This window comes from Hyperolius riggenbachi, chromosome 12 (genome assembly GCF_040937935.1).
Source record: "Hyperolius riggenbachi isolate aHypRig1 chromosome 12, aHypRig1.pri, whole genome shotgun sequence".
NCBI classification, from domain to species: domain Eukaryota; kingdom Metazoa; phylum Chordata; class Amphibia; order Anura; family Hyperoliidae; genus Hyperolius; species Hyperolius riggenbachi.
The window spans coordinates 219,612,526-219,624,659 of NC_090657.1; the positions used below are offsets into that span (position 1 = coordinate 219,612,526).

Genomic DNA, 12,134 nt, shown 5'->3' on the forward strand with positions numbered 1-12,134 from the left:
GTAAGTGACAGCAACATAGGAGAAAAGTAATGTATAGCTCATTTTACTCTGGAAGAAACGTACTTTTTATTTGTATGTGTTTACATGTATTTTATATTTTAACATTTTCACGACAGAGGTCCTTTGAAAATGTAAATTTCTCTCAGAGTAAAACACTAAACATTATTTTTCTCCTATGTTGTTTTCCCTTCCAGCAGGTAGATAAAATCTGACCGTTCCGACAGGTTTTGGACTGGTCTGTCTCCTCATGGGGGGTTCTCTGTTATTTCTTTAGTTACAATAAGCACTTGCTAAACTGCAATTCATCAGTTCAACTGCCAAAATAGTGTGCAACGAAATAGGAAAGTCGGCTGACAGTTTTGTATAAATCTTTTCCAGAGAATGCTGTTGTAATGAATAAAGTTAATACTTAGAATCTCCCATGAGGAGAAGGACTAGTCCAAAACCTGTCAAATCTGTCAGCGTTTTACTATCTACTGTAAGGGATAGCAACATAGGTAAAACATAATGTATAGTGCATTTTCTTTCTGGAAGAAATCTACATTTTATATGAATATATTTTACATTTTACATTTTTTGTGACAGTGGTTATGTTTATTATTTTGGTACCAGCTGGTATTCTATGATAACTGTATTGACACACTTAAAGAGGAACTGTAACGACAAAACGTCCCCTGGGGGGTACTCACCTCGGGTGGGGGAAGCCTCCGGATCCTAATGAGGCTTCCCACGCCGTCTTGCATCCCTCAGGGGTCTCGCTGTAGCCCTCCGTGCAGCGGTGACGTAATATTTACCTTCCTGGCTCCTGCGCAGGCGCTCTGACGGCTGTCGGCTCCGAAGTAGGCGGAAATACCCGATCGCCGTCGGGTCTGCTCTACTGCGCAGGCGCAAGTCTCCGGCGCCTGCGCAGTAGAGCGGACCCGACGGAGATCGGGTATTTCCGTCTATTTCCGTGCCGAAAGTCGCCACAGCGCCCCCGCTGGAGCCAGCAAAGGTAAATATTGAAGCTACAGTCGGCTCTGTGGCCGGCTGTTCGGAGGGCTGCAGCGAGACCCCCGTGGGACAGAGGACGGCGTGGGAAGCCTCATTAGGATCCGGAGGCTTCCCCCACCCGAGGTGAGTACCCCCCAGGGGAGGTTTTTGTTGTTACAGAGTCTCTTTAAAGTGAACCTCCAGACTAAAAATCTACTCAGCAGCCCTGAAAAGGCTCAGTGTTTCTTTAACAGTTTCACAGCATCAGAACTGTGTTCTGGCTCCTACATAGAATCCATTTTTTTTTTTTTGCTTGGATAATGGGCGGATCCCTGATGAGGGTCAGCATCATGGTTGCTATGCAACGACAGCCCGGCAAAAGATTGATTACTTCCCCCCTACTAGGGAGCAATAATCTTTTTTTGTTTTTACTTGCACTATTTTCAGTGTTGGTCAGGTCTAAAGCGGAATATGTTTGAAAATCGATAAAGCGCCGCTAGCATGCTGCTTGATGCGCTATAAAGCCGTTCTGCTGTCACCTGAGCACGATCCTCCCCACACACCAGCAATATAAATTGCTGCCATTTGCAATTAAATTTCAATCAGCTGAGGTCCTAATTTTATCTATGTTCCATTTTTTCCACATCAGATGTTAAAACGATTTGAAAAAAAATTGCATGCTATATGACTTACGTTGGTAAATCAATTTATGTACATGTGGTTCAAGGTGCTGTGCCCTCCCCCTTTTTTTAGGGATACAGTAATGGCTCAGACTGGTAGTGGGAGGAGTTCTGGCTCAGACTGGTAGTGGGAGGAGTTCTGGCTCAGACTGGTAGTGGGAGGAGTTCTGGCTCAGACTGGTAGTGGGAGGAGTTCTGACAGGTGGGGCTGGAATGATGTCAGCAGGGCATTGCATGTCAGCTAAACAGGAAGCCCCATTTGATGGAAAAGGCGACTAATCGGGGAATGTAATGTATAACTGCTGGATTAAGAATCGTATTGACTTCTGAGTTACACACACAGCATTCCCGGCGAGGTTGATCCAGGGATTTTATTGGATTGCTATCTAGAGTCGGGAAGGATTTTTTTTTCCACTCTAGGACTAGTTGGTCCAAGCTTTGTAAGGGTGCCCATACATTACTTGACTTTCAGCATTAATATCCGGCCTATTCGATCATAATGATCGACTTTGGTAGAGATTGATGCCGCAACATGGCCACCCAACCAATCGCTCTAATCGATTTCTGGGTAGAATCGAACAAAGGGATCGATTAGGCAAGGCCTCGATCAAGTGTGCGGCCATGACAGTGTTAGATTTTCTGACGCCCGACGGAGCCCCAAGCCGGTTCCCCCCTAGGTGTATATTTACCCCTATGGTGGGCGTTACAAGCTCACCTGTCTGCAGGCATGACTTTTGGCACTGCCACATGCACGTCACGTCACTACATGATGTCACGTGGTACAGGGACCCCGGCGGCAATTCAAATAAACACTGGAGGAGGGAAGGATTCAGGCCAGCAGGACGGAGATGGCAGTGCTAGGATGATTTCCAGTAGATTTCATGCTGATTAGACTAAGACGCCCCAGGGCCCCCAACACCTTAATGTCTAGTTATCTGGCTTGCAGTCACTGCCATGTATCTCCTTTTATTACTTCTCTCTGCTTCAAACACAATAGGGGAATGATAGCTGAGTGAGTTGTGCGCCCCCTCCTACTCTGCGCCCTGAGGCTGGAGCCTCTCTCGCCTCGGCCCCGCCCTGGAGGCCTCTATCTGATGGTCGATATGGTGGCTGGAGAGGCGTATGGGCACCTCAAGGATTTTTTGCCTTCCTTTGGATCAACTGAGATATATGAGGGTGCAGGGAAGTCTTGTACTGTATTTTCTGGTTGAACTCAATGGATGGATGAAAGGGGGAAAGAGGCACCCAAGGTATCAATAAAACAAAGGTAACTTACCTCAATGAAGACAAATTCATATAATTAATATTTCTTAATATGCACTGGCAACGTGTTTCGTGGGTGTGTGCCCACTTCCTCAGGACAGATGGATGTCTTTTTCAACCCTACTATGTAACTATGCATAAACATTAAATACATGTACAAAAACAAATGGTCCAGAGGGGCTTAAGAACACTGAGTGGCATTTGTATTTTAACAACTTCCTGTTTAAAGACTGATGTGTTGCCTGGGTTGCTTGCAGTGTTGCAGTGACCATTCACTAATGTTGCTCAGTGTCACCTGTTTGTTAGTAAATTGTTTAGCTGTCCATCGTAATGCCTCTTGTTCCATACAGGACCCCAGAGGCCACAGTCCCTGGACTGGAGTCTCCCAGTTCCTGCAGACGTCTCAGAAGATTATGCAGTTTGCCTCTGGGAAGGAGCCAGCACCCGGAGACACTATCATATATGTGGCCGGAGCCTTTGACCTTTTCCGTATCCTTTTACGAACTCTTGCACAGCACACATTGAGAAGTTTTTATTCCACATATAGTTGATGAAGAATTTCTCTTCTCTGTGTTTGTTTAGCCAGATCAAAGAGTCTAATTAGATCTTATCAGTAGCTGTGAATAGACTGCAGGAGCTCTGCCCTCAGTTGTCTCCCCATAAATGAAACACTGAGGCTTAATGCTGGGAATACACAATGAGATTTTGCTGCAGATTTACTCTCCGATCGATTTTCCGATCGTATTTCGATCAGAAAAAAAGATGGAAAATCAAATCGGACATGTCGGAAATTATCTACCGAACCATCTATCTGTCAAAAAAATCTCATGGTGTATTCCCAGCACTAGCCTTTCAGTGCTGTCTGCAAAAGTGAAACCAAGTTAAAGTGAACCTCCGGACTAAAAATCGACTCAACATCACTGAAAAGGCTTTGGGTTTCTTTAACAGATTCACAGCATCAGAACTTTGTTTCTCTTATACAAGTCTCATTTTTAGCTGCACAGAAGAAAACTGCCCGGGCTTTTTTCCCCTGATGCTGTGCAAAGCATGATGGGATTTCTGATTTTGTTGTTCTCATTCTGCTGTTTTGTGGCAATTTTTTTTTTTTACATTTTGAATTTGACATTTGAAGCCTAGCGCATGCAGCTGGGAGGGGTTATCAGGACACAGGACAGTTGGAACTGTGTCTCCTGCTCCTTGTCACCTCCTTTCGACCAAAAAGATGGCTGCCCCATGACAAAGATGGCAGTCCCCATGAATCACAAACATTTGCCTGTTCTTTTAAAACAGGGTGGGTAAGAGATTATATTATCTATCTATTCTAATTAACATAACTAATGTAACTTGATGACAGTATGTTTGTTTAGGCTGAAGTTCCCCTTTAACGAGATCCTGTAAGGAAAAAAAAATGCCCCTATGGGGTACTTACCTTGGGAGGGGGAAGTCTCTGGATACTGATGAGACCTCCGCAGTCCTCCTGTGTAGCCCCGAACTATCGCTGGCACCTTCGGAAGGTCCGTCGACAAGCTTGTGGCCAGCTGTGCGCATAATCACAAACAACTCTGCTTCCAGATTTGCGCCCCACGTGGTTGCCGATGTATTGCACCTGCCATGCTTGTATGATGTCACACACCCGCCTCTCGCGCAGTACATTGGCAACCACATGGGGAGCGAATGCAGAAGAGGAGTGTGGACGCTGGACAGGTAAAATAATAATGCTGGGGCACTGGGGGGGCGCATCTACATTAGTGGGCATGGGGGTGACTAGGCGGCCTCACAAGGTCAATTCCTGAAAGATTTAAAGTGGACATGAACTCTTGCCCAGGACATAAGATAAACATAGAGAAATGCACCCTGTATGTATTTAGAGATAATATAGCCCAGGCATGGGCAAACTTGGCCCTCCAGCTGTTACGGAACTACAAGTCCCACAATGCATTGCAGGACTCTGACAGCCACAGTCATGACTCATAAAGGCAAATGCATTGTGGGACTTGTAGTTCTGTAACAGCTGGAGGGCCTAGTTTGACCATGCTTGGTATAGCCTGTCTAATTCCCCCTCGTCTGTGTCTAATCACAACTTGTAATTTGATCTCTCCTCATGTCACATGACTGCCTATGGCAGAGATGGCAGATACGCTCATTTGAAAGCACAGGATGTTATCAATTTGTCTGTTTCCATGAATGCAGGAAGTAGAAACAGTGCCGATGTATTGCAGGATTTGTATCTGCTGTAACAAAGAAATGTTTTTCTGTAATGGTTATTATGCTGTTGCGTATCTTTTAGAGCAGAGAGGAAGTTCTGAGTTCAGGCCCGCTTTAATGCTGAAATCAATCCAATCAGTCTGCCGATTTCAATCAGAGATCCCTGTCTATTGGTCGATCGGCCGCCAGAATCGCTAGATGTTTGGGCATCTGTGCAGTACAAGTAAAGTTCTTTATAACAATGACTAGAATTGTTTTCACCCAAAACATTCCTTCACGGAAGAGCTGCAGACATCGGTCATATAGACTTCCTGGACAAGGTTCACAGCTTGGCTCCCAAGCCGTATGTCATTGTGGGCCTCCACTTCGACCAGGTCAGTAGAGATCTGTGCGATTTCCGCTCTGTGTCCCGCTGCTTCCCGCCCTGAGCGCTGACTCTGTCTCTCTGCAGGAGGTCAATCACTACAAGAGAAAGAATTACCCCATCATGAACATCCACGAGAGGACACTGAGCGTCCTGGCCTGCAGGGTGAGCCTCTGTCCCTTCTATCATTTCACAAAGCTGTCCATGCAAAGCAAGCTCTAGTAAGATGAGTGTATCAGGATGTAAAAATCCCAACAAGGGATGTTAGAACAAACTATACAGTATTTACAGAAAACCAGAGATGATTGAAGAGCAAGAATGTATACTTACCTGGGGGCTTCCTCCAGCCCCCTATGGGCTGTGGGCTCCCTCACCGTTCTGCTGGAAAAAAGCGTCCCAAAGGACGGTGAGGGAGCCCGTGGCCTTGGGGCTGGAGGAAGCCCCAGGTAAAGGTGCGTACACACGCACTACGGCAATGAACGACGGATCCGTCAGACCCTCCCGCTGGGTGGGCGTTCCAGCGACAGCAGTGCGTGTGTACAGTCTATCGGCAGACTGATAAGGCTGTTTCTGAACGATCCGCTCAGTGGGGGCTGGAGGAAGTCCGAGGTAAGTAGATTTTTTATTTTCATTCACCTTGGACCTTCACTTTAAAGGAAATATAAAGAGGAAAAAGAAACATGAGTTAAAGAGTTATTTAAGCAAAATAAAAAAAAAGTTTCTTACCTGAGGCTTCTTGCTCCAGGTGGAGTCATCCTTCCGGGACCCTTCTCACTGCGTCTCCGTGGCATGACAGCGTTCTGCGCATGAGCAGTATGGGAAAATCACTACTGCACATGGGCAGAATGCTCCTGACAGCGCAATCAGGGTGTGCACGGCTCGGGAGGGCACATTCGCAGTAGCCTGCAACCGGCCAGCTTTAAAGGGGGTCGCCACTGCTTGCTGGAGGGAATTTGAAGGACTGGGTGGGTGTACACAGCATGACTCCAGGGGGGTGCAAGAAGCACCAGGTCAGTTCAACTCATTTTGTTTTCTGCTTATATAACCCTTTAAAGAGAATTTGAAGCCATATTAAAAATGGCTTTTTACCTTATACACATGTGAGGCATGTTTGCCCCTGTTAAAACGCCACTATCATGCGGTATAACGAGGGGTCTTTACACCCCAAATCCCCCCTGCAAAATCCACGACTTTCTTGGTCGTGGATTTTGCTGCCCCTGTGCGCTTCCGTGTGAGGCGGGGCTATGAGCTGCAGCCCTGCCTCACACGCGTCTGTCAGCGCGTATCTCCGCCTCTCCCCCGCCCCTCTCGGTGAAGGAAGACTGAGAGGGGCGGGGAGAGGCGGAGATCCGCCGCTGACAGACACGTGTGAGGCAGGGCTGCAGCTCATAGCCCTGCCTCACACGGAAGCGCACAGGGGCAGCACTGGGGGGTGAAGACCCCTCGTTATGCAGCGCGATAGCGGCGTTTTTGCTGAGGCAAACATGCCTCACATGTGTATAAAGTAAAAAGCCATTTTTAATATGGCTTCAGATTCTCTTTAACTCATGGTTAATCTATCCTTATTTGACTTTACTCATGATATATCTCTCTGTATATCTCTCATCTGTTTATCTCATGAATGATCTCTCCTTAAAAGAGTCATCAAGCAAGTAATCGTACCCAGAGAACTACTTAACTGGGGCTTCCTCCAGCCCCGGCAGCCGCTATGTCCCTCGCTGCAGCTCTGCTCTCCGGTTCCCGACGGTGCCCCGCCAGGTGTCTTCTCCTGCACCTGCGCAGTACACTCTGGACCACATGGAGGTGATGGACAGGGGTGCTCGTGCAGGGGCAGCAGATGATGACCTGGAGGTCGTCCTGCACACCGAGAGCAGAGCTGCAGCGAGGGACATAGCGGCTGCCGGGGCTGGAGGAAGCCCCAGGTAAGTAGTTCTCTGGGTACTATTACTTGCTTGATGACTCCTTTAACTGTTTATCTCGCACATTTTCTCCTCAGTGATATTTTCACACCTTGCCAACGAAATGCCTTTTAAGCCCCCAGCAAGCAAGAATATACTCCAAATAATTTTGATGACGCTTTGTCGCCAACGTTTTGGCACTTTTTTGATTTAAAAAAAACTGAAAAGTAATTTAAAAAAAAAGAAGTTGAAAAATGATCTCCTCTGAGAAAACTCGGGAGAGAGTAAATTGCATTTGGGCCCTGGTCTGTTCATCTCATGCATCCTCACCTTATCTGTTTATCTCATGTATTAGCTCTCCTTACAGTTTAGGTGGAAAATAAGTAATGCCTAGTACACACCATACCATTTTCTGTTTTACCTGCCAGATAGATCATTTCCAACATGTTTTCCACCATACCATTTTCTGTTAGATTTTCTGTTAAGCTCAATCTACACGATACAATTCTTTATACGATTCGAGTACGATTCTATTTACGATCCGATTAAATCCGACATGTCCGATCAGGATTCGATTCGATACAATTCGATTTGCTATTGGTTTGCAATGGCGAATCGAATTGAATCGAATCCTGATCGGACATGTTGGATTTAATCGGATCGTAAATAGAATCGTAATTAAATCGTATAAAGAATCGTATCGTGTAGATTGGGCTTAAAGAGACTCCGTAACAAAAATTGCATCCTGTTTTTTATCATCCTACAAGTTCCAAAAGCTATTCTAATGTGTTCTGGCTTACTGCAGCACTTTCTGCTATCAGTCTCTGTAATACATCAATGTATCTTTCCCTTGTCAGACTTGTCAGCCTGTGTCTGGAAGGCTGCCAAGTTCTTCAGTGTTGTGGTTCTGCTATGAACTCCCCCTTCCAGGCCCCTCTATGCACACTGCCTGTGCTTTATTTAGATTAGGGCAGCTTCTCTCTTATCTTTTACAAGCTGGATAAATCGTCCTCTGAGCTGGCTGGGCTTTCACATACTGAGGAAATTCAGACAAGGGCAAAGCTGTTTGCAGGAAGAAAAGAGCAGCCTGAAACTTCAGTGCATGAGAACTGCAGGGGGAAAGAAACACACAATGATCTCTTGAGATTCAAAAGGAAGGGTGTATACAGCCTGCTTGTGTATGGATGTATTTTCTATGTGTGGACATACTGTACATCAACCTACTTCCTGTTTTGGTGGCCATTTTGTTTGTTTATAAACAAACTTTTTAAAACTGCTTTTAACCACTTTTAATGCGGCGGGGAGCGTCGAAATTGTGACAGAGGGTAATAGGAGATGTCCCCTAACGCACTGGTATGTTTACTTTTGTGCGATTTTAACAATACAGATTCTCTTTAAGATTTTCTGTAATTAGATTATTTTCTGTAGAGACTGGTCATTGTCTCGGGTGCATTGTCTCCTGCTGAGTAGAACAATGCCTAATTGCACAGCAGATAGATGGTTAGATAGATCATTTCCAACATGCTGGATATTATCTATATGGCAGGTAAAGGCCCATACACACGTCGGATTTTTCCGAACGACAGGCGGATCGCTAAAGGCCAGTCTTATCACCCGAACGACAGACTGTACACACACCCGATTTGGCGTGCGGACGACTGAACGACGGGACGTTCAAACGACCCGTCGTTCGGAAAAATCCGACGTGTGTATGGGCCTTAAATCTTACAGAAAATTGTATGGTGTGTACTAGGGATAACCGTCTATCTGCCTAGCAATTAAGCATTGTTCTACTCAGCAGGAGATAACCAGAAGACAATGCACCAGAGACAATGACCAGTGTCTACCAGTACTTTACAGAAAATAATCTAATTATAGAAAATCTTACCGAAAAGCTAAAGGTGGCCATACACTGGTCGATTTGCCATCAGATCCGACCAACAGATAGATCCCTCTGTGATCAAATCTGATCAGAGAGGGATCGTATGGCTGCCTTTACTGCAAACAGATTGTGAATCGATTTCCACATGTAACCAATCACAATCTGTGGTGGTGCTGCCGCCTCCACAACCCCCCGCATACATTACCTGATCCGGCCGGCGCGACTCCCCCGGTCTCCGCTGTCTTCTTCTCCGTGCTCAGCTCCAGGGCTCCAGCTTCACTGAAATTCCTGCTGGGGAAGTTTAAACAGTAGAGGGCGCTCTACTTTTTAAACTTCCTGCCGGGACAGGAAGTTCAGTGAAGCTGGAGGAGCCGAGCACGGAGAAGGGGGCACATTTATGCAGTGCGGCGGGGGTTTCGTCGTCTCATCGCTCACTCGGAAATTGCCGCCGTACCGCCGCACACCCGACCAAGCAACTTCGTCCCGACATCTTGCAGCATGCGCAATAGACAAAGCGACCAATTTCTGTGCCGAAATTGGTGGCTTTGTCGGTCGGGTATGCACTTGGCAGCAACGACTTTCATCCAATTATAATAATCGAATTGGATGGTCGATCGGCCGCCAAGTCGCCTGATGTAAGAGCACCTTAACAGAAAAATCTAACAGAAAATGATATGGTGTGTACTGGGCATAAGTTGAGATAATTAATGAGAAAAGCTGTGTGAATCAACCTCCTAGTCTCCTGTTCCTAAAATGTCCCCCTTTCTTTTACTCATGCAGTATGTTTCTGAAGTTGTCATTGGTGCGCCCTATTCAGTCACTGCCGATCTACTGGACCATTTCAAGGTAAGTCCTGGTTCTCTGGAATCTAGTGTGAGCAGAAGACATTGGTGGCGTTGGGGACTTCTACAAACAGACCAAGCCTGATTGGTGCTGGAAACACAGTTGGGGGAACAGATTACTGTACTTGCACACATAAGTTATCTCTTAGCTCCTTCAGAGGGCAAAAAAACAAAACTGGACTTTTCACCTCATGCTGATCACCACTTTATGGCTATGGCAATGGCTAGTGATTATTGCCCATTGTGGAGATCACTGGTAAATGCTTATGAATATGACTGCACTTTAGTGGCTACCTACAGGCCCCAAACAAATTGGCAAATATCTCCACACTGCCACCAAGAGGCAAACTTTGTACATTACATACCAGCTGAGAATTGTAAAGTGGACCTGAGTTCTACAATGTTACAGTACATAAAACATACATGTTAGTACTCTAAAATAAAGAAATAAAATTATAATTTTCGTTTTCAGATGTCGCCATTTTTATGTCTTGCCTCCATATGCTGGTTGGCATGTGTCAATTGCCAGCCAGCTCCTTCCTCCAGCCCCTCCCTCCTGAATATGCTCATTAGCTGTGGGAGTGCACACCTATGCAAGTGTTTGTCTCTGCATGACACTGTGTGACCCTGAGCATTTTTATCCTTTACAAGAAAAAAATTATCATCCTGGAGGGGGCTCCAGGGGGGTATGTGCATACTACTGTGAGCTGTCTCAGGGCTCTGCTACATGAGTCTTGTGTTTCCCCCTGGAACCCTTGTTCTTATCAGGAAGGCTTATTGGCTCCCAGCATGACTAGCACTGCACCTGATACCCTATAGAGAGAGATGCTTATCGGCTCCCAGCATGACTAGCACTGCACCTGATACCTTGCCTCAGCAGCAAAAAAAGATTCCTTATTATTATTTTTTAAAAAATACACCCATCATTAATACACCCATCATCATAAATACCAAAAGGGGAGAATGGGAGTAAATGTCATAAGTACTTCCATTTTAAGCAGATTGCATAGGGTGCTTCATTATATATGAGAACCCAGGTGGGTCAGAGGTGGATACAGCCTGATTCAGTCATCTGCATCACTAATATATTCCTCTCTTCAGGTTGATCTGGTGTGTCATGGGAAGACGGAAGTACTACCAGACCGGGATGGGTCTGACCCCTATGCGGTGAGTCTCAGATGTGACGATGCTCTGAAAATGTTACCTATGTACCGTAATAAAATAAAAGACTTTTTGGTATGTCCATTTGCAGGAACTTTCTAAACATAGTTTAGGATAGCATGAAAGGTAACTCAGAACTTCTCACAGTTTTAATGCTGTTTGTGTCCCTGTTAAAGGAGATGTTTGCTCAGTCCTAACCTTGGGACTACCTTGGAGTAGTAGTAGTAGGTGGTTTGAACTTTCCCCACATTATCAAAAATGTTTCTGTCTCTGTCACGCTCTGAGAGATTTCCCCACTTCCTGTCTGGACAGGAAATTATGGTAATTATTATTTTTTGATACTTATATAGCACTGCCATTTTCTGCAGCACATTACAGAGTACATAGTCATGTCTCTGATGTCCTGAGAGGAGCTCACAATCTAATCCTACCATAGTCACAGTCATACCATATTATAATGTATTTATATAGCACTGTCAACTTCTGCCGCACTGTACAGAGTACATAGTCATGTCACTGACTGTCCTCAGAGGAGCTCACAATCTAATCCCTACCATAGTCACAGTCTTATATACTACTACAATATTATTATTACCTGTATATACTCACATATAAGCCGAGGTACCCACTTTCCTCCCAAATCCCAGGAAAAAGTCATTGACTCATGTATAAGCCCCCTCCACAGTAGTCAGATGTACTCCAAGGATGATACAGATGTGTCTTAAGATATGAGACACAGCAATTGCCACACAGGAAGAATCCCCAATCATTGCACCGCTGACACGATGTTTGCACGCTCCGCTCCACAAGCCAGGGGACACAGGTAGTCTTCAGCAGCACACTCTGCACACCATGTTGCGGGGGATG

At 45.6% G+C, this 12,134-nt stretch overlaps 1 protein-coding gene across 3 annotated transcripts in view; it reads left to right on the forward strand.

The window, feature by feature from the left end:
• Positions 1 to 12,134, forward strand: part of PCYT2 (phosphate cytidylyltransferase 2, ethanolamine) — a 72,382-nt gene that overhangs the window by 37,571 nt on the left and 22,677 nt on the right. For all 3 annotated transcript variants that reach the window (XM_068262356.1, XM_068262354.1, XM_068262355.1), the window contains 5 exons: positions 3,266 to 3,404; positions 5,412 to 5,494; positions 5,572 to 5,649; positions 10,045 to 10,110; positions 11,208 to 11,273. In XM_068262356.1, coding sequence (XP_068118457.1) covers positions 3,266 to 3,404; positions 5,412 to 5,494; positions 5,572 to 5,649; positions 10,045 to 10,110; positions 11,208 to 11,273 — 432 coding nt within the window. The remainder of the gene's footprint in view (positions 1 to 3,265; positions 3,405 to 5,411; positions 5,495 to 5,571; positions 5,650 to 10,044; positions 10,111 to 11,207; positions 11,274 to 12,134) is intronic.